The sequence below is a fragment of the Protomyctophum parallelum genome (genome assembly GCF_964188405.1).
Source record: "Protomyctophum parallelum genome assembly, chromosome: 3".
In the NCBI taxonomy this organism is placed as follows: Eukaryota; Metazoa; Chordata; class Actinopteri; order Myctophiformes; family Myctophidae; genus Protomyctophum; species Protomyctophum parallelum.
In genome coordinates this window covers 31951517-31974162 of record NC_139698.1, presented here as the reverse complement: position 1 = coordinate 31974162, position 22646 = coordinate 31951517, and the positions used below count along the sequence as shown (strand labels likewise).

Here is a 22646-nt window from a genome sequence, read left to right as displayed (position 1 = left end):
AGAGTACCCATTCCCGATTGTCTGTCCTTTTTGTGCCCATATATGGAGATGTCTGTCCTTGTCCAAGGCATCATTATATGACATACCTGTATATTGAAATGTCCATATATGGACATATTGGTTGGATAGGTGGTTCTACACAACTGGATATCTGAACTACTAGACGGCGAGCACAGCACTGCCTCGTTTCCTTGCAGCTGCGCCTATCAGGTTTATTTATGGTTATGCCTGGGTCATAGTGACATTCCTATGTATGGCCTATCGGGTTTGTTTATGGTTATGTCACTCCCTTATAGATTTCAGATTTATATTGAAGAGACAGCCCCTTGAGATGCAGAATCTCATTTTCAAGAGGGACCTATATATCCATAGGATACATACATATGTATAATATCCATATGATATATACATAAGGATATTTGGCCTTACAACCCAGATACCTCTGCATTGTACATGGCTCTTTAGATCCCAGGGTTAAGTTCTTCACAGACACCACAGCGGGCCCTAGAATTAGACAACCAATCCCCTTTCCTATATACTGTACACACACAAACATGCAAACATAGACCACTGCTGTACTGAATTGTTTGTGTACATGAAGTCTCCAGGTTAGTTTAAAAGAGTCTGGCCTCTCTCATTGACAACTTGTTCTGGCTCACAGAACTGCTGCTAACTGGATGCTTCTATGTTTATCACACCGTTCTCTGTAAACTCTACACAACTACGCCGTTTGGAGGCCATTTCTCAGATGTCTCACACGTAATGTTTAGTTGTACAGTAACTGAACCTCCGCTTTAAACTGTAAATTGTAACATTACGGAGTGGCGGCCCCACGATGATGATGATCGACAAGCAGTTGTATACCTAATAAATTGCCTTAAATATGTGTGTCTGCATTGACGGTGGTATCTGTGTGTCTCCTGTACGTACCTCTGCAGTGCTCTCGGGGGTGTCAGCTCCCACCATGTTGTCCCTGAGCAGCTGCTGCAGGAGCTGAACCTGGGCCACACTGACATAGAAGTCCAGACTGCTGGTCACATTCACCTCCAGAGAGTGACCACACACCACCACCTCCTAGACAGGGAGAGGAGGCAGAAGATGGAAATTGTGTGTGAAAGAGATATGAAGTGAAGAGTGACCGACCAACGGAGGAGGAATGGAGGTGAGGTGGTTGGGATTAAGTGATAGCCTGGAAACAAGGCGAATCTCCTAGTGCAAAAAACCAAAAGAAGCCCTTGGAAGATTAGTCTGTCCCTGCTCGCTTGTGATTGGATATCGTTGCCCCGAAGTTGTGGGGCACCAATCAGGGCCCAGTATGCAAATATGGGCAGGTTTATCACTAGAGGCCTAGTGGAATGCAAGTTCCACACAGAGCTTCCAGCTAATTAACTGAGGAAGGAGAGATTGGTGCAGAGAAAGCGTTAGGCATGTCATTAACCCATTTAGACCCGAGTTAAAAACATTCACTTTGAAAGAATATATATTCAAAGATTTGCACCACATTTTTACGATTTTTCAAAAATAGCAGACCTACAATCTTGTAGCGCGCCACTCGGTGGCGCGCTATGAGCTTGTAGATCTGCTATTGTTTGTAGATCTGCTATAAATGGGTTAAACTATATATTTATTGACATTCTTTTTCAATTATATAAAACATTACAGTTATAGCTCTCTTGTTAATAAAATGTCCAGAGGGCATGTCATTCTAGATGAAAACGTTTAAAGATTAAAAATAAATCTTCACAAATTGCAATAAAGCAGGTTTACAAGCTCACAACGTGTTGTGTCGTCATGCGATGTGTTGTGAGCGTGTAGTTGTAGCTATTTTCATGTGTCATGTGTTGCGTGTATAAAACAGGGCTTAGAGAGGGAGTAGAAAGTGAAGGGAGGAAAAAATACAGTTGAGAGAGAGAGAGAGATTTGAGTCAGAGAGCAAGGACCACACAACACAGCAGCAGCATTGTGGGTGACCTCCGATGTCATTCTCATCTTTTTCTCTCACTGTGTCATTTCCCCCTTGTTTCCTTCTCTCCTCTCGTCCAATTCTCTCCAGGGTTCCGCCCACAACCAGCGGTCCAGTCTGCTAACATCTAACAGGATATCACTCACTGCTACTTTGAGATTTACACAAACACTTAATGAATCAATATACACAACACTACACACTACACTACACAACATATTTTGTTCATTTAGGCTATACAAATCTTAATAAGACTTATCATAAACATTATACTTTCCAAGTAATAAGTATGAATAACGGTCTATATGCTATCTTAAATCTATGTAGCTTGTTAGGAGTGAATGAAATTAATACCAATACCAATTGATATGAGCTTATTTTAAATATGCGGTCCACTGGTGAGCATTTTCTACATCCCATTCTTTTTTTCCTTTTTTTTTAAATTTATCCCATGATTTTGTAACCCCATTTTTCACGCAGTGTCAATTATCTACACTCCCTCTGCCACCCTAGGGAGAGCAACAGACTGACCAGGTGGGAGTTTCCCTGGTTGGACGTAACGCGTGGAAGGGGAACACGTTATTCCAACCAGTTCCTTTCACCACCATCAGGCACCCTGGCTGGCCAGGGGGAGGCGGTTTAGAGACTAGGATTACTCCATGTTTTTTGTGAGGGTACCTACCCTAGGGGACACGGGGAGAACATGCAAACTCCACACAGAAAGTCCCTCTACATTGGACCCATTCTGGGTGTTGTTGTAACTCTCTCTCTGAATTGTTCGGACGCTGCAAATCAGCATGCGTGCGTGCGTGCGTGTGTCAGTGTGCGAACTATGGATTAGCTGTTATGCATTGTCATGGGGCACGTTAGCGTGGACGGATGAGGCATCAAAGAGGCAGGAAGTCTCAGAGCGCCATGCCAGAAACCGTCAGCTGTATAAGCAGAAAGGCTTGAACTCTGTGGGTCAAAAGCCTCCATTACGCGGCAGACTGATGGAGGAAAGCTTTCTGTAATGAGGACGTTGCTGCATGTTTAAGATGTAAAACTTAAATGCATCTGACGTCTCACATAATCAGCGTGCATTTCCCTATGAGAAATGGTTTGCCTGGGTTACGGCCGTAATGGTTAGTTAGCGGTTTTTACTTTTTATTCAAAGGGCACAAGTGGTCAGTGTGGATACTGGACAAATTGGAGAAAGAATGGTTCACATGTTCACAGGCTGATATCAATGTCCATGAGAAAATCCATGGACTGCAGAAATGTCTAGTTTGAATGTAATTGTTTTACGTTTTACGTTATGTTTTTATAGTAACTGCATAGCTAGGTACTCTTGAGGATAATTGTATTTATACTTATATAGTATTAAGAAAAAGATTACAATCTAGCTTAAATAGAAAAAGTAGTACTTAGTACATACTGACCTCGACCTGTGCATTGTCAGGCGACCCAGACTTGCTGAAGATGATGGCCGGGGCAGCGGTCACTCTGACAGAGAAGTCTGTCAGGATGGGAGTCAGGATGGCTCTGCGCTCCTGATGTCTCCTGATACTGGACATCAACACACAGAACAACAAACTATTAGGCTACACATTACTGTATTTACGTAGGCTCTGGTACATTTTGGTCAGTGTATACGTACTGTATAAGTCATATATATTGAGAAATGTATGTACAGATGTGTCTGTTGGGTGGGGGTGTGCTTGTGTGTGTGTGTGTGTGTGTGTGTGTGTGTGTGTGTGTGTGTGTGTGTGTGTGTGTGTGTTGTAAGGTGGTATGTTTGTGTCTTTGTGAATAAAACAAATGTTTTGTAATGTTTTATTTTAATTGACATGATATATACAGCATAAGCTGTGGTATGTGTTGTTTTTGCAGTGCTATACTCAATATAGCTATAACAGTTTCAATGACCATAAGGGATCACTTATTCACTAAAATTCACCAGTTCTATTTACTAATAACTTGATGTTATTGTTACCATTTTGTAAAATGTAAAAAGACTGTCCCTTCTGCGCACAAAATGACAACTCAACACAACACAGTGAAAACCACAAAACATTTACAACTGAGCTATTGTTATGTCCTAGCTGACAAGCAGACGCACATTTCAAACTTTCTCTGGCTTTACAAATTCAAACCATGAAAAAGCTGAAATCCAAATAACAGACTTTCACATGAATGCCCGACCTGTGAAATATTTCCATAACTGGGCATTTCACATTTCTGCTGTAACACATTATAGCTGGAAGCTTGAATATAGTTACAGAGACGGAGTGAGACATTATTTGACAAGTCTCTATTGGGAACACCCCTTAATTGTATACACAAGCCCAAACTGAGACCTTCTCACATCAACTCTCTCCATTTCACTAATGTTCATTCCCACAATCAAGTCATATTTGTGGGAACATTTGTTAGCAGTAAAACAAATATACAAGTGGGCTTTATAAGGTGGTGTTAATTGCCACATCTGCTGCTATTAAAACAATCAAGCAGCACAGCTTCCAATATTTATAGTTGGCTAGGATTAGGAAGGGCCCTGTTTCTAGGTGGCCTGGAGTACAGTACTTAACCAGAACCAATATCATATTCACTTCTGTTACACAAATGTGCATTACCAGTGCCCTAAAGGGATTATTGCCCGACACATTTCTCCTCTGAGAGGGGTTGAGGGAGGCCTAATTCGAAGGTGAAATGATCTTTGAGAGGCCAATTGGTGTTGGCTAATCTCCCCTCAGACGGGGAGTGAAACAGTGAGTGTCTCGTTGCAGAAGACAGGTGCTATCATTCACCAGTGAGGCAGGGAGGCGTGCAGCTCGGTTTACCAGTAATATGGAAGTGCCATGGGGGCAAGAGAGCCCAAGAAGAGCCCTGAATGGAAACCTAGCCGCCCCCCATGGAGGGATTTGGGTGGGGATTTGTGATTATGTTTGCATGCATGCATTTAATGTGTTGTATGTGTGAGTTGTGGGCTTGTGCATACTGTATATGCATGCACATACAGTAGAGTACATATATGCACACACACATATATATATATAAAAAAAAAAATATATATATATACACGTGTATGAAGGTATAGAACTGTACTGTATGTGCATACACGTGCACACTTTGGTGGACGTATACGCATGTAATGGCTGTGGCACAAAAAAGCAACAACCTTGTATGAGCGTGTGATGATCCTATGATTCATATAAAGCTAAGCTGTATGAGCAATTTAGTGTGTGTGAGAGAGAGAGAGAGAGAGAGAGAGGGAGAGAGGGAGAGAGGGAGAGAGGGAGAGAGGGAGGGAGGGAGGCTGCCCTGGGTTGATGGGAGGAGGGGAGGTGGACAGAGTTCACGGCTCCCTGACACTGGGTCTTTCCTAGCCTGGAACCATGCGCTGTGATGAGGACAGATCCTGTCAGCGGACCCACGGCGCTGGAATTTCCTCGCAAAACCTCAGGAAGCCGACCGAGCCCACCGCTGATCCACAACTACTGGAATTAAGCCCCCCCTCCATAAAAAAAGACAGCGATCACGAACACGCAAAGGCTACCACTGCAGTGTAGAGTTGAGAAAGAGAGAGTGAGAAAGGATAGGAGGAGGGAGGAAGGGCAGAAGGGAAGGAAAGGTGTGAACTTTAAAAACGTTGGCTTGTGTCGTGGCTTGTTACGACCGAAGTGGTGTGTTTTTGTTCAGTGTGTGTAATCGCAGCAGACAAATAAAACTGAATTGGACTCCATCCATCCTTTGTGTGTAGGAACCTTCTAAATGGCGCTTAATTATGTCTCGGTTGTGTGGCTGCGGTCGGAGTGTACTGTACACAGCAGTACAGCCGCCGTGCTTTCCCTACAGAGCTTCCACTGCTTACAGCCAGGATAGAGATGAACAGCGGTGCTAACCAAACACCCTGAATAATGCTGTTTGCTTTTGGAAGCTACCGTCTGACCCAGGGAGTTAAAAGACAAGGAAACACCACCTTTAACCGTGATTCAAAACCTCCTCAATAACAGCGTGGGCTCACTATGTTGGTATAGCCACTAGTAGTAGTGAGAAATGTTATTGTTAAAGTATTAATTGCGTTATAAGTGCTAAAAATGTTCAAGTATTAATAGTGTTAAAAGTGTTAAAATGGGGGCGCCTGCTGGCCAAGTGGTCCAGGCACATGCCACATAATATGTGGCAAAAATAATAATAATGAATTTCATTTTTATAGCGCTTTTCCAAGTGCTCAAAGTGCTTTACAATGGTTCATTCCTTCATACATTGGGAGGTGAAGCGGCGAACAGTCGACGCCAGTGTCCTCACTTCCCACATTCACACACCAATGGTGGCAAGCTCACACCGACCAACTCATTGGAGGCAATGCAGGGTTCAGTGTCTTGCCCGAGGACACTTCGACATGTGGACAGGAGGAGCCGGGATTCGAACCGCCGACCCACGGATCATTGGACGACCTGCTCTACCTCCTGAGCCACAGCCTATATTATAGGCTTTGGACTTGCGTGTTGCGTGTTCAAGTCCTGTTCATGAAGACCTTTGCTGTATGTCTCTCCCTCTTTCCTGTCCATCTTTATTTGATACTATCAATAAAGGATTTGTTTTAATAAAAGTCCTGAAGATATCAAAAATGCATTTTAGATAAAGGTTTGAATGACTTGCATGTATGAGTATGAGGTTTCTGCCTTTCCAAAATAATTAATTAATAAATAGTGAGGATAATAGTAGTTCGGGCTGAAACAATGACCTACCCTCACCTTGACCAAATAGATATGTTCACAGACTGTACAGATGCTCAGTCATCAGTGATGTCAGTGGTGTAAATATCAACGTGCAAACGTTGCAACCGGTGCGCTCCACGCCGTGGAGGCCCATGAAGGAAGAAAAAAAAAAAACCAAGGCGATCCAATTTTCTCTGCAGAAAACCTGAGATCTGCTCACAGCTGAAGCAGCCCCTCCTCCCCTGCCCGGACTGGCAGTGAGTTTAAGTGTTATTTAGCAGCAACATTAGGACAAATGACGAAAGTAGCTGATCTGCGTGCTGAAACGTGATCCTCCGTCCCACGATACATGTAGGCTATTTGCGTGCTCACGCTCATGTCACTGTGTGCGTCACGGTGCAATATTTGCACCGGGGCCTATCACCATGATGTTATGCCACTGAGTGATGGTGTACAGCACAGTAAGCACAAAACAAAACAATTTGCAGGAAATTACAGGAGAAGAACGAGTTTAGACTTATGGAAAATATAGATTAATGACTTTAAAGTAAAACAAACAAACAAACAAACAGAAAATCCTAAATCCTGCTAGCAGCCTGATAACCTCGATCTAAATACATGTTTCTCATAAACTTTACTAATCACAGGGACTAAATGTTTTATGTATACCAATAAAGCCGTACCAATTATGTGAGGCTGACCACAGTGACTCACTATGAAAAATAATAAATAGTCCGGTATGCAATGGTACTGTGCCAGATAGGTACAGTGACTATCTTGTTATGAGTTAGGTGATCATGCAATCAAATTCTCAACAGCGCTCCAGACCCACAACCAATTTGCGACATCTTAAAGAGGCTATGGTCAGTGTGAGCCCAAAGTCTCACCTCATTGTCCCTTCAGAAATTCTGGCCCTGCATGTCAGCCGCAGGCCCCAAAAGCCTCGTTCTCATTGAGAGTGAGACAGAGAGAGAGAGAGAGAGAGAGAGTCAAATAAAGAATGAGGGTGTACTAGGCCCCAGTAGCCTCATACTCGCTCACACAGCTTGTTAGGGCTCAGGAGTGGGATCGCCAGGCATACTGTTAGACTATAAAATAGGTCCAATCGTGCTACTAAAAGGCGGTGTTTTACTACAGACCCTGGCTGTGATAGTCTGAGTAGGTCAACATGAGGGAAAGGATGGGAAAAACTACTGCTGAGAACGAGAGAGGGGGAATTAGAAACGGACGTCAGTTTAAAAGAAAAACCAACGGGGAATTGAGGTGGGGGGGGGGGTTAAACGCAAAACGGACAACCGAAGCGAGAAGCCGAAAAATGAACGAATGAAGGAAAACAAAGCTGTGAGCACGAGAGACAGCAGGCACACAGAAAAGAGCTAACATGAGGTCCTGTTGTAAATGAGCCCTGAATGGTTGTAATAATAACGGAGTCTTCAGGCAGATCTGAGGTCCCCTCAGCAGCAGCAGCAGCAACAGAGGCAGGCAGCCTCAGTGTCTCCTGGCCAGGTTCCATACACTATCACACTGTGGAGAAGCTCTCTCTGAGACAGCCTTGACCTCAGTGTACTGGGGAGAGCTGGCGGCACCGCCAGCTTTGATTATTACTGTGAGGTGTGTGTGTGTGTGTGTGTGTGTGTGTGTGTGTGTGTGTCTTTAGACAGAGACAATGTATGATTGTTAGTATTAAGTAATAAGTATGCACACATGTGTGAGAGTGAGTAAGGTGTGCGTGATGACTGTGAGGCTTTGTGTGTGTGTGTGTGTGTGTGTGTGTGTGTGTGTGTGTGTGTGTGTGTGTGTGTGTGTGTGTGTGTGTGTGAGAGATGTGTGTCTGGTCTCCCCCAGTCTCATTCAAAGCCCTGATGACCTGAGAGCGCTCTGTCTCAATCAGCCCCGTGTTGATTTTGCGCCGTGCTGCATTCTTCCACAGGGCTTATTTTTAGTTGACAGGGAACAAATCTGGACTCTTTGCCTGTGATTCTGTGATTTTTGGGCCTGTTCCCTCTCAAAACACAAGTGAGAAAAAAAAGCAACTCTGGGCCAAACAGGCCGTTACACTGGTGCTTGTTTTAGCTCCCGACTCTATAAAAATGACAGGGTTTGTAATTATGACTGCGTATGGAGAGACGCTACATGAGAGGGAGGGAGCTAACGCAAGAACTATATGCTGCTCCCCACATCAAGACTGACGAGATGAATTATAGGGACATTCTAACAGATCACACACAGCACCTGACTCGTGTGAGTTAACACAGGTTAACGCTAGAAATATATTATGTACAGATTCTACTGTTATGACCTCGACTGCTCCACAGATGACTGCGCCTGCCATTTTATAGACAAACACTACACAGCTTGAGACGTGTTGCGTAGGCTTTAAAATGTTTTTATATGATTTGGCAGTTGTAGCATAAGTGGTTATACTCTGAGGGATTCTGACCAGGATTCAGATTTAACTCTAATTAGCAAGATACACAAATACAGACGATCAGGGAGAAATCCCACATCATCAATTTTCACAGAGCGCACCGACTTTAAAGATTATTCTGGGATGACAACGTTCTTCACTGATTAAGAACATCTGCGATGCTCCTAAACAAAGACCCTCGAGACAAGTGTCTGATTAGTACTGTACGAGAAAAAAAAAACCTTTGCGTGTCTGGGTAGAAGGTGAGGGATGATATCCAATATAAATCCCAAAGTATCTCTTGGTCGTCCTCAGTCGAGCGACTCGAGCCCTCCATCATCGCTTCCAGTCATCCTGGTTCTCCATAAAGTATGCACACAGACGCCAGCGAGACACCACCAGTATCACCTGAGAAACCTCAACGTCTCAGAGAAAGTCTGACATCTGTCTACTCTGTTACAACCCAGAGAATCCTCTCTACTGTATGGGAAGAGCTCTCCCCAGGGCCTGTTGGTGCTACAGAATATGGAGAGGTCGGCTGGGCGTCCCAAATAGAGCTCTCTTCCGTCCCAAATAGAGCTCTCTTCCGTCCCCGTAGGACATTATACGATAGCAGGTGCTTGAGTATGGCAAAGAATACACATCATCCTAGTAACGGATTGTTTATAATGATGCAAAGTGGAAAGCGCTGGAGGTGTCGCACAGCCTCGGGGCGCAAGGCCCAGAAAAACTTTTTCCCCTGTGGCTGTCAGAGCCCTGAATACCCAAACCTACCCCTAACAACAAAAAAACTAAACAAACAAAAACTATATTAACAACCGTAAGCAGCTGCTCAAAATGTTACTTGCACATGTAAGTAGACAAGTGGAACAGACAAATAATTGTTTTTGAGGTGCGCTAGCCCCTCCTACAGGTTTAATGTCTGTTTTTAGTTCAATGTTTGTTTTAAAAACGCAGGGATAATTTACATCATATTGTCCCTCATTACATCATATTGTCTCTTTATTGTTAATGGCATTTAATGTTTGTGTTGGCACCGTTGGTTTTATATCACCATTACATCACCTAATCAAGTTGAGTTAGACTTTAATATATTAGCGCCCCTCACTTCACACAGGTGTGATTTTTGATGTATATCTAAGTGGCTTTGCACATTTGATCCTGCTGCTTAAATAATAAGGCTTTCTGCACCTGTGTTAAAGATGTTCATCATACTGCTGTACTAAATGTACTTTAACTTCATATTTATCTCATCCAATATTATTCCTTTTTTAAATCTGTATTATATTATATTGTTGTTATATTGTGTGAGCACAGTCTCTGCAAATTATGCAAATTAATTAAAATGAGCAGTTTTGAAAAGTTAACCCTACTGGTAGGAGCATGGAACTGCACAGTGTATGTGGGTCGGACAGTGTATGTGGGTGGGACATGTCTATGTGGGGCGTGCAGATAAACCCATAAGGACCGCGGATTTGCGTTTTGCAATTTACAAATTATTTTGCCATAAAAGTATGCAAGACTGTAGTAGTGGAGCTACTTTTAATGCTCTATAATATATTAATTTGCAAAGCATTGCCAGGAGAGACAGAGAATGTTGAAATGACGAATGATGACAGCCTCCTGTGAGCTGCTTTCAGGGAGAGTAGTAACAGACTATGTAGCATTGTGGAATCGTCGTCTGGCTTGAGAGACCACCAACGCAATAACACCAGGCAAGCTGATAGCAGCATTTTGTGCTTGTATTCAATATTGTCAACTAGGCCCAGGAATCTCTAATCGATGAGTACTCAGATAGCCTTGTATCCAGTACTACATCAGTGTTCACATAATGTCTACCAGTAGTTCCAATAATATTATTTCTCACCTGCTGGCCATATTCCACTCCAGCGCAGGATTCTGGGAGCTCCTCTCGCTCTCTGCTGACGTTCCCCCCTTCGACCCTTCCTTCTCCGGCTTGAGCTGCTCCCACTGGGCCGTGCCGATGTTGATGGACTGGAGGTCCAGCTGGTACTGACGGTCCTCCACCTCCGAACCCGGGTCACGCAGGATGCCTAGGTTGAGTGCACGTCTAGGAAGAGAGAGAGACAGAGAGAGAGAGAGAGAGGCAGAGAATAAGCATCACATGGTCCAACTCACATCAAAGGTCAATCAATCAATAAGCAGATTACAGTGGCTATAAACGGTGTCTAAGCACAACAACCCCAATGTACAGAACATGATATGTTGTTTTTATTATGTCATTATACTGCAGCAGACTTTCCAGGCCATTATAGTAACATATTCTACGTCCAGCAGTACACCATGCAGGCACAGTGTTATACTGAACCTGGCATCAGTCCCTAACCACTACTATTCCCCTCCCTACCAGTGCTCATTCAGTGGTTTAGAAGCCTACAGGTTTCATATTCAAGTTGAATTATGGACAAATTAAACCCTCTGGGAGACACTCAAATACCCAGAACTCAGATAAATAACCCAGCAGGCCTCAGGTGAAATCATTTGCCTTTTAAAAAGTTCTGATTTATGCCAAGTTATCATTAGCCGTAAACACTGTTAAAAATTCAGTTGGACGGTAGTCTGCAGGCTGGGGCCCCTTGATACCTCTCTCCAGCTCCCCGTCTCCCTCCCTCTCTCCATCCAGTGGAACACGGTATACACAAACTCTACCACGGTAGAAGAGATCTAAAGATATGTGAAGAGCAGGCAGAGCTGTCTCCGTAGCTGAAGTGCTGTAGTGAAGAGAGCAAACACTGGGTCCGTCAGCGCCATGAAGCCAATGATGTCATGTATTTTGCTTTCAGGGACACGATCCTGACAAATTCACCAGGCAAAGAAGAAGAATCAAAATTCAAACATCTGCATATGACATCAGGGCCGTTGGCTTCATTATGATATGTTTATTTGTGCTGGTGAATTCAAATGAGAGCTTTAACAGCACAAATAAGGGGCTTAAAATGGCTACAGATGTAGTGGCAGCATGTGGAGTTTTATTTGTTTCGGCGATGTCAATGGCAATTTTCATACAACGTCTCCACTCCCTTAGCTGCACTGGGAAGGCCGCAAACAGAGCGTGATGTTATGACAATGCGCACCAAGTACAAAAACAATGGCAATGGGAGATCAGAGGTGTATAACTGGATTTAGCTGGATTTGTTGACATACAAACAACTGAAACAGATCCCTAATCAACATTTGGAGCCACATTTATCAACAGAAAAATGATATAATTCAAACCAAGAGCCCTGTAACGTTTGGGTGGGATGTGTCAGTCTAGATTCATTTGGTCTTTTGAAACCGTACCTCCATGCCCCCCCCTCTCTATAACTGTATTTTTCACATTAAACAAACCGCAGTTACCTCATCCACTGTCCAAATTATCTCTTAACTTCAGCTTATTTGGGAGACTCTCTTACTCATAATCAACATAACATGGGAGTCTGCAGCCAAGACTCCACATTGCTGGGCTGCAGGGTCATCTCCAATGACATAAATAAATATGATAAACATTTGTCTTGGTCATGTAGCCAGTGGAAACCGCCGTGATTTAATATCAAAAGACATATTTCAGCCAATCGCAGGAAACGAGAGAGCTTCGTTTCTGACAAACGAGAAGGGGAGGAATTTTTGGAAGTTCCCCTTGGGGTGCAATAATAATTGGAGCCAGACTCTCTTGTTGTACACGCGGGGGGAAAAACACTGGCGCGTTTGACATATTTGATTGGTCATGTGAAGACCACACCGCTCGGCCAAGAGGAATCAGAGAAATGTCCTGGGAAAGCACGGCCAGAAGCACTCTGCCCACCGTCCACACGGCAGAACTAAACACATACAGAGCAGGGCAGGTGGAGCACACGCCGCTGCACCCTCTCACATGACATTATCACACATCTGCCTGCTGCTGCCATGTGGAAAATATGGGGAAAATTGAAAATAACAAGTCATAAATGACATATGCTCTCGAGAAGGAGGGAGGGAGGGATGGATGGATGGATGGAGGGGAGAGAAATAAGAGAGAGTTTTCTCAAACATGAAGTAGTTAGCTCGGCCCCTTGTTCCTGAGCCAAAACTTATTTTAATTGCAGGAAAAGACCGCAAAAACATTATTTTTACGACAAAATTCTGCTATTTATAAAAATGGATCAAAAGCTCTCTGTATGAAAGTTCTGTTTCATGGCGTTTCGTGGCTATTATTTTAAAAAACACTTCTTTTTCTGACACAGTTTAAACCCAATTTAACTCCTAAAAGCCACTGGGCTGATTTTGCATCAGAGCTGAAATATGAGGGCTTCTTTCCAACATTATTATGGCTCAAACTCAAAGCCTCTAATTCAAGTCCTCGAGTGGGAAACATGGACAAAATAGTCAAGACATAATAATAGATAATGCTTCTAATCTAGACCATTGGGGGAACTGCTCATTGTTGCTTCATCATGGGCACACAAAAAAAAATCATAAATAGATAATGTCCTGAACTCTGTGTAGAAGAGAAGTTATGCGAACAAGTTTACAAATGGGCAATTAATTACAGTGCATGTTCTGTTCTCCGTTTTGCATTCCACGGGCCCATGCTTGCACTGGGCAGAGCATCAATCATAATTTGTGTTATTAGGGCGAGCGTGTGGGAGGAATGGGTGCTTTAACGCGCAGCAGGTTTGGAATGGTGTGCTGAGGTACTAATAGGATACATGGAAGGATCTGCATGCACGCAGAACACATTAGTAGCAAGCACACACACAGCAATAAACGGCTAGCACACCGTTCTATGCCTCAAGAGGAGGAGTATCTGTGCTACTGCACATCACCGTTCTGAGATAAGCTTCTGGCTTGAAATGTGTGCGTGCGTGAATGAGTAAAAAAAAATGAAAAGAAAAAGGACAGAATTACATAAACAGAGAAGCCTACTGCACAAGGAATGGCAAATAAGTCAAGAGGAATTGTTGAAAGAGTGAAAGAAGGGAATCCTGGGAGGCCTCCATTTCCATGCCGAGGTTTTGAAGGTTAGCTGTGGTTCAAGGTAATAAAACAAACCACAGTGGGATCTGGACTGGGTCTGAGCGGCTGGCGGTAGGACTGTGGGAGCCGTGGGCTACGGGTTCAGCCCCCTCCAGAGGTACTCCTGTGGGGCAGGTTCTAGTATCATGGCCCCTGGCATTAACAACCCCCGCCCCCCCATCCCCTGCTCCAGGCCACAGGGGCAGGAAGCAGCAGGGTAATACCAGGCCCACCGGCTTCTGGATCTCGTCACTCTGAAACCCGCAACCTGAACCCGCAACCCCAGACCTGTTTTTCACTCCATTTCCCCAGCAATCACATGCAATACATGTCTGCTTACACGTTCAGCCGGGGCAGGAGTATGTGTGAACTGTGTGTGTGTGTGTGTGTGTGTGTGTGTGTGTGTGTGTGTGTGTGTGTGTGCGTGCGTGCGTGCGTGCGTGTGTGCGTGCATGAGTTTGTGTGTGTGTGTGTGAGTGAGTGAGTGAGGCGGGCCCCCTGTTTCAGTTCTCCTGGTAGAACATACATACTGAGTAGAAATTTCATTGAGATCTCAGGCTTAATTCAGCCAAGTCAAGCTTAATTAGTTCCGTACACAGACGTGCTGAACTTCATAAGGGGTTCTGTGTTCTTTGTTCTGAGTGGACCCCAACTACTGTATATGTGAACTGAAGGAGCACATACTGCATTGAAACGCTAACGGCGCATGTCTTTTTCGCTGTGTCGTTTCGTTTAGCGGCGGGGGTCATATCCATGAACCAAAGTGCTCCGTGAGACCAGCATCAACTGTATCAATTCATCCGCAGATTCTCCGACAGCGAGTGAGTCAGCTGTGGTCGTAATATTCTTTCTCTGTGGGTTCAAGTGTTATTAGGCAAACCACCATTAGCATCCAGCATCTCTCCTATGGAATTTCTGTCGCGGGGAGCGCTAAGCGGAGCAGCGCCTTTTTCACTCAGCTGACTGGGAGCCGACTCCCAATGGCCTAGATCAGAATCCCCCTGGGCCTGTCTGTGCGCCGAGGGGGAATTCATATGCATTATGATTCATGAAACTTGCAATTACTTAGTAAGTTAAGCACCCCGGCCGACGGTGGTCCAGTCTCAATTGCCAAAAAACTCGGCGACTTCTGAGCGGTGGATTTATGACCCCAGTCAAGTCCAATTGCTGTTAATTTGCATCTACCAATTATAGTAATTAGGGCTCCGAATTAGAACGCTGAGCAGCCCTCAGATTGAGAGGGGAAAATGATGTCGTGGAACACAGCGAGTCAGCAGAATGGTAAATTCAGTCACTCACGTTTTTTTAAACTGCTGCAACCTAAAGAATTTCTGACGACTTAAGCACATTCAATTGAAGTCTCAAAAGCAGGCAAAATAAAACAAAAAATGTGTTCTCAAAGCTGCTACAATGCTCCTCATTTGTCAGTGCTGGCAACTTAAAGCTACTGTACTTGATTTTGTGTTTAAAGCGCCATGCACATACTAATGCTACGGGCACTATGTGGATCCTGTTTGTTGTTTAATGACTTTTATACCTCTGGAGTACAGCCACAACAAGTAAGAAACTAGTTTCTTATTTGTGTGCTATCATATGTACAAGAGAAAAGCATCAATAATGTATTCTATTTAAGGACCAACAGCATTACTCATCCTGAAGGCTGCTCCCAACAGGAGCCTGTTGTTCATTAGGCTGATTGGGCTTTAAAGACACTCATACTTGACCAATTATATCATATTTACACAAGATCTTAGGGGGGAACTATTACTTCTATATACAAGCAAGGTTTAGTTCAAGCTTATACCACCCCTATGACAGTGGTATAAGACAGTAAGGAGGACAGAGCACTACTGTAAAGGCCCTCTGTTTACAGTGACATGGTGTATACTAAAAGTCAGTGTTTGCACTGTGATTTCAACATCTTAATTGCGGGAACCATTTGTCTCCCATGGCGTTTACATGTCAGAGAAGCTCCAGTTATAAACATGGCTGCGATGGACGCATTGCTCTGAAGACACTTTCTAACATATGCTTGCCATGATGGCCTGTTAAAGATGTCAGTCCAGTCCATGTAATTTATAGGTCCATCTTGCTCCAATTCTGTCGTTTCTGCTCACTTAAATTTTCCCTGTTAAGAGAGGAGATGATCTGACAATCATTAAGATTGAGGAGCTATTTCATTTGGCTTCATTCACTGTGTTTCATTCACAGGAATTCACAGATAGAAGTGTCTATTTACATTAGGTTACTCTTTGCGTTCTTTATTTTCTTTTTTCATCCAGTGATGTAAACAAATGACTTTACTCTGGAATGATGAAGTGATTCATTTATTAACGCCAGCCCGAGTCATTTTTTAAAGGTATACAGTATCACACATACTTGGCTGTTAACCCTTCCAAATGATGATGACCCTCAGTCCCAACACAGATCTGCTGCCTTTGTTCTACCTTGGAGAGCTCTGCAATGTGTCTCTGCTAACAGAGCTACAGTTACCAGTCACTGAAACAAACACATGTTGTCCTCATTCCCACTGACTCGGCTCTGTTTTACTTTAACACATGCGCGCATACGCACACGCATGTGCATAGCGCAAAAGCACACATGTACGCACGCACATATGCATGCACACACATACACACACACTCCCATTGCCTCTGCTCTGCGTTACTCTAACACATGCATGCATGCGCACACACACGCGCACACACACACACACACACACACACACACACAGGCACGCACACGCGCACACACACACACACACACACACACAAACACACACACACACACACGCACGCACACAGCTCCTGGTCTGCTTAGCTTTAACAGTGCCGTTCTCTGGCTGCTGGTTGCAGGTAGCTCTAAACACGGAGCATTCCTAGTTAATAGGGACAGTAATTCACTGGCTTTTTAAAGACAATGACTGCTCACTGGCTTCTTTCATACGGTAGGTGTACATCTGCAATAGATCTGCGGAGAAATGTGCCTTGGATCCTCTTCTGTGCATGACTGCAGTTGCTGCTGCTGAGAATCACTGGTAGGTTTGTTTGTGTGAGCATCTGTGTGTTTACTTGCGTGTGTGTGCGTGTGTGTGTGTGTGTGTGTGTGTGTGTGTGTGTGTTTTATTAGATCCACTTCTGCATTCAATTGAAGTTGCTGCTGAGAGTCATAGGGAGCCGGCTGTGTCTTTGTCTGTGTACATGCACAGACACACATGCGTGCACGCGGCCCTGTGCGTGTGCTAGACCATTGGACAATGCTACCCTTTTTCCCATAAAACAGAGTAGGCCAGTACTTGTGAAATCACTTCCTCTGTTAGCAGTAACAGATTTGATATGCTTCCTCCCTGCTCTGAAAACTGACATAATGCTGCTTTTATAAAACATGTCAGGCAGAGGTTTAGGAGCGGGTCCCTGATGTCGAGGTGTGAAGGGAATGCCTTGTTGACTTCCTCCGGCCCCCGATTGAAACCAGATTCTCTTCCCCACCAAGCAATTTCACAATGATGTAATCCCACTGTAATTTTAATTCGATGGGCCTTATCTTTAATTAATCACTAAACACATGCATGGAATAGATTATTCATGAACTGGCTGCAGTGGGTAGCCAACGATCTGACTTGCCCTCCAATAAAGTAATTCTCATCACGCTAAAGTAGAACAGGCGCATACCTCAATGCTACTTTAACACTAATTAAAGGAAAATAATCCTTCTTTTGCTAGAGGAAGATTCCAGATCTGAAACCCCTTTCTGTCAAGGCACTCAGCCCACTCACTCTTCTGATTGACAATGCCTGAACCGCACTGAACTTCATTTGAAACAAAAAAGGGCCCAGGCTCACCCGGCACCCAAAACCGATTATTCCATCTGACGCTGTTTCAAGTGGATTGACGCATGATATCAGAGAGAGCAATGCTTGTACAGCTGTGTATCACATGTTGTACTAGAAGTGCTGTCCAGATTACCAAAACATGAACCCATACATGGATCAGAGGTGCATGTTTCTCCTTTCATTCCAACACCTGATTTATTTCTGCTGTGGACCCTTATGAGTCAATTTTTGAATGGTGCAACCACTCCAAAGAACAGCAATGTCCTTACGGGACTATGTCACTCACTATGTCCCAATGTTTAGAGTACCAGTAGGGGCAAAAGTGGCTCTGATGTGCCAGAAACAGAGAGAGAGAGTTGCACTGTTGCCTGCTAATTACAGAGAGAGAGAGAGAGAGAGAGGCAGGGGATATTATGCCTGTGCTTTCACCGGCAGGGACTTTGACAGTATGTCACTGAGTCGCTATCGCCTATGTCTGAATTGTTAGTCGCTGCGGCCATTTTGTGGGTGTGGCTTACGTAGTTTAGAAGAAGAGTGATTAAAAGCAATACAGCTGTAATCCCAGGTTTCCCGAAGGTGGCAAATCCATTCATTTCCAGTTCAGTTTCAAGTATGGTGTGGTCTATGGCGGGGTACAACTTGATTGATCTGGATATTAAATTGCCCTATGATAAATGCTTGATTGGTGCGGTAGCGTAAACATGACCCATGTGTTTCCGGTTTGAAAACAGGTAGGCCACCTTCAGAAAACTGGGGATTACAGTTGTGCACAGTATACTGTAATTTATATGAAGTACAATGAAAATGTGTTTCTGATTGCAAGACATAGGTCACCATGCATGCAGTTTATTTTTTTACATTTTACAAAGGCTAATTTAAAGGTTTATTAACAATATCTGTGCTTTCATATACAATATATAGTATACTATAGGTAGTCTGTCTTTTTGTACAGTACATGTACAGTACATGTTTTACTTTTGATATTTTCACCACTGTGTGTACAATTTTATGAATCGCTAGAACATATTTTTTCATTGTTTTGTAATGACTAGCGATTCAGGGGCTAGAGCCAGGCTATAATTGACATCCAGTACTGTAACTTATATTTTTGCTACAGTGTATGTTTGAATTTTGTATTTGTTTGTATACCCCCCCTCCCCCCCACCAAGGACAGCGATCCTGGAGTCCGACTTATGGAGGTTTGAAAATCCTCCTTTCAACTGCTTTGCACTGTGAATAGTTTTTCAATCCCATAGTTGGAACGGTGGAGCGTTGCTATAGGAACCGGACCTGTTAAAAGCTTCCGTAGGCCTCAACCATTATATACTGTAGACGGAGTATGTTTACCCGGGCAGCGCTGGTTGGCAGGTATTTAATTCTTGATCGCCTCTTTTCTTGATTGTTTAAACATGGGCCGCTATGCTCAATAACAGGCTTGATATGCTCAAAGCTTATTGATACCGGGTACTCGATAAGCTTGTTATCAGGTTTTTCGGGTATCGGTTATTAAGCTGTGGTATTACACTATTGGCCATGGTACTATGCATGGGCCATACGTGAACGCGCTATGCTCCATACGTGAACACTATGCTCTATAGTCTATACAGTACATGAACGCACGCAATACTAACGGCATGGCTCATAAGCATTCCCAGAATGCACTGGTTCCAACCCGGAAGAACGCCTCATGTGCTGGGTGAGCAACTCAATGCAAGTGGATGGGAGGAGAAATCCGGTGACGTCCCTCCGTCTTTATTAGACATAACTCTATGATGCAAACACCCAGGCAGATGCACAGCACACGTGTGCGTGCACACACATACACACTACACAGTACATCCATTCCGTTTATGATATGAGCCTCAAATTAGGCTGATTATGTGTCCCTCACATGCACTGCTCTTCATTTCCTTCTGCACATAAATTGCTCAGTGCGTGCTCCAGCTAGGAGGGTGTTTTATGGCACTGTAAAATTAGGCTTGCTTCATGGATCCAACAGCATGAGCCACTACTGTTCTTTCCACTTGAAATTGATTAAGAGCTTCAATATAGCCAAGCTGGTTTGCATTAGTACATACTCAGGCACGCAGTGTGTTTTGTTGAGGATGCTCATTTTTATCTGTGAAAACGAGGGTCTTTGGCAGAGCACTTTGAAGTTGATTACACATTGTTTACAGCAATTATTGAATTCTGACAAATGTTTAAAGCAGCCAGATTACATATCAAGGCCTTATCCTTCTTGGTATAAAGCATGGACATTTTCCTAAACAAAGTCAGGGAAATGATGGCCATATTTGATTAGGTTAACGTATGCTACAGGTTTAGCAGACAGGCTGAACAAACATGTAATGGGATAGCTAAAACAGTAGGTCCCTTCCCCTTGACGTCTGCCTTGACCTTAAACAACATTTTGTTCTAATTCAAATTTCCTTCCAACAAACAAAAGGCGGATTGAAACAAAATACAACGGCCCGCTGCTGGAAGCTCCCACATAATAGAATTAAAAACTTATGTCTAAATCACAAGTTTTAAAGAGAAGGCAGGGTCAAGCTCCGAGAACACCAGAGCAGCTTGGAAGCCCCCAGACCCGCCCACAACAACGGGGCCATAACCACTTTCTCATGAGATAGTGTCCAAATACATTTGTGTCAGCGAGGAAAACAGCGTAAAATAATTAGAATAATCTGGGGCACACATGGCTTCTACATCGGGCTAATTCTTCCTCCTCTGTGAATGACTGCGGGGCCAGTGTTTATAATTCTGCAGCGGATCTAGCCTTCGTTCAAAAACCACCAAGCGTTATTTATACAAAGTGACATTTCTATATGGGACCCCCCTCCCTTTTCTTCCCCCTGCCTTATTGAAGGAATCACATTTGAGGGAGTGAAGATACATCAGGGTTTACGCAACTCCACTACTGCCACTGCTGATTCAGAGGACCGAGACGAAAGGGAAAAGGAGGGAAAAGGAGAAGCTTCAGGAACAAGGGACGAGATACAGTGAGAGTGAGCTTTGCTTTCTTTATTTTAAGCTTGTAACTCAAATAAGTTAATTACTGTTAAAATTTTACCAATAAAAGAACAATCTCGATTGTACTGTGTGTTACACTGTGCTCATCTTTTTTGATGTGTTGATAATTTGATGCAATTCAGCTTTGCATGTTGCCATGTTAATCAATAAACATGTATACAATAATCATTAATTCTCCGGGAAAAGAGAAAATAAACTGTGTTCCAATTGAACTCATGTAGTTAAAATATTTACTAACAAGCTCTTGTTAATACTTTTGGTTAAATATTGCGTCGCTATTTTGGTCATGCCATTATAGTCATTATAGGCAAAAAGATATATATCAAATAAAGTGTGACGTGTTTTTGTACATTGCTTATTTGTGCTACTTTTGCACAATACAAATATGTATAAAATAGGGCATTCATTCATGAAAAAACGCAAAAAGTCTCGATCTGCCCGACAACAACAATATGAAAAGCGAGGAGAGGGAGAGAGAGAGAACTGTCTGAGAGATAGTAACAGACATAATCCCATGTAGGCCGTATTGTGAGGTCCCTTTTCATTCAGTTCCGTTCCCACGGAAGGGGGACTACACAATTTTTTCTCCATAAAAGAGATTTATAGGTAGAAAGTCCAAATAATAATAATATCTACTCGTGCCACCCTGCAGTTTTTTTGTGGTCAGTGGTCAAAGACGGGACTATTTCTTACAAGGCGTACTAATATGTGACCACTCCCAGCAGAATATGCCTCATCTCGCCAGAATGAACATGCCTTAAATCAATATATAAACTCGTTTTTTTTTTTATGTGATTTTCTTTTTTTTTCATACTAATACAGTTTGAATGTTGAAGGTTTTCATTCATACAGATTGTTCATTTGGGCGAAATGTATACATTTATACGTCAAAGTGGGCTTGTTTTTTAACAAGTTTTTGGGATCAGAGAAGCGCAGTTCCGAGATTTGCATGTTGTTTTCGATTGGTCCTGGAATCTCTTTGTCCTCAGGTTTCACGCTCTGATCACCGCCCATTAGCGTGCTTGTGTTTGTAAACACAGAAGTATTCTACATGGCTATAGTAGTATGGAGGAGCATTTGGGTTATACTTTACAGAAAATAAACAAAACCACGTAGCTACTCGCTCAAATATGCTTCCCAGCCTGGAAGCAACACACAACAGGCTAGAAGCTAGCTAGCCTAGTTAGCTAGCTGTCTGTGTGTCGTGTGTCAAGTGTTCTTTTATTTTTTCCTCCACCCGCAAAGAGCCACGATCACTCGTCTTTTCTTTAAATCATAACTCGCTCATTTTTTGCTCATTTAAAGAAATTCAAAATACTATGTAAACTACGGAATTGGGGCTTTCATTTGGTATATAAAACGTTTGTGTAGGCGCTCTCTACGAAACAGTATCAAGTGAAAAGGAAATGTCGGGAAATCGGTTTATTGTGTAATAGATTGGATACGTCTTTTCAAATACGGCCGTTAGTACTGTTAATTTAACATCCGGTGAGGGGAGGATACGGATAGTGTATGTATTGTGTATATAAATCAGCGCATACAGTGGGTGGGCTTTAGACCGGATGTAAGCCTTGCACACTAAATAGAAACCAGGCATTATGACTTGCTGTTTGCTGTATCTGTTTTTTTTAAATAGCAAATCTACAAGCGCACAACGCATCATAGCCTGATGCGTCGGTTTTATTTATTTAAAATACTGGGTCAATTGTCTGACTT

The 22646-nt window shown here is 43.3% G+C and overlaps 1 protein-coding gene across 2 annotated transcripts in view; it reads right to left on the bottom strand.

Moving 5' to 3' along the window:
* vps13b (vacuolar protein sorting 13 homolog B) overlaps window positions 1–22646 on the bottom strand; it is a 457445-nt gene that overhangs the window by 159146 nt on the left and 275653 nt on the right. For both annotated transcript variants that reach the window (XM_083761686.1, XM_083761685.1), the window contains exons 32-34: window positions 10941–11144; window positions 3385–3511; window positions 931–1074 (exon numbers count right to left, since the gene is read on the bottom strand). In XM_083761686.1, the coding sequence (XP_083617812.1) occupies window positions 931–1074; window positions 3385–3511; window positions 10941–11144 (475 nt within the window). The remainder of the gene's footprint in view (window positions 1–930; window positions 1075–3384; window positions 3512–10940; window positions 11145–22646) is intronic.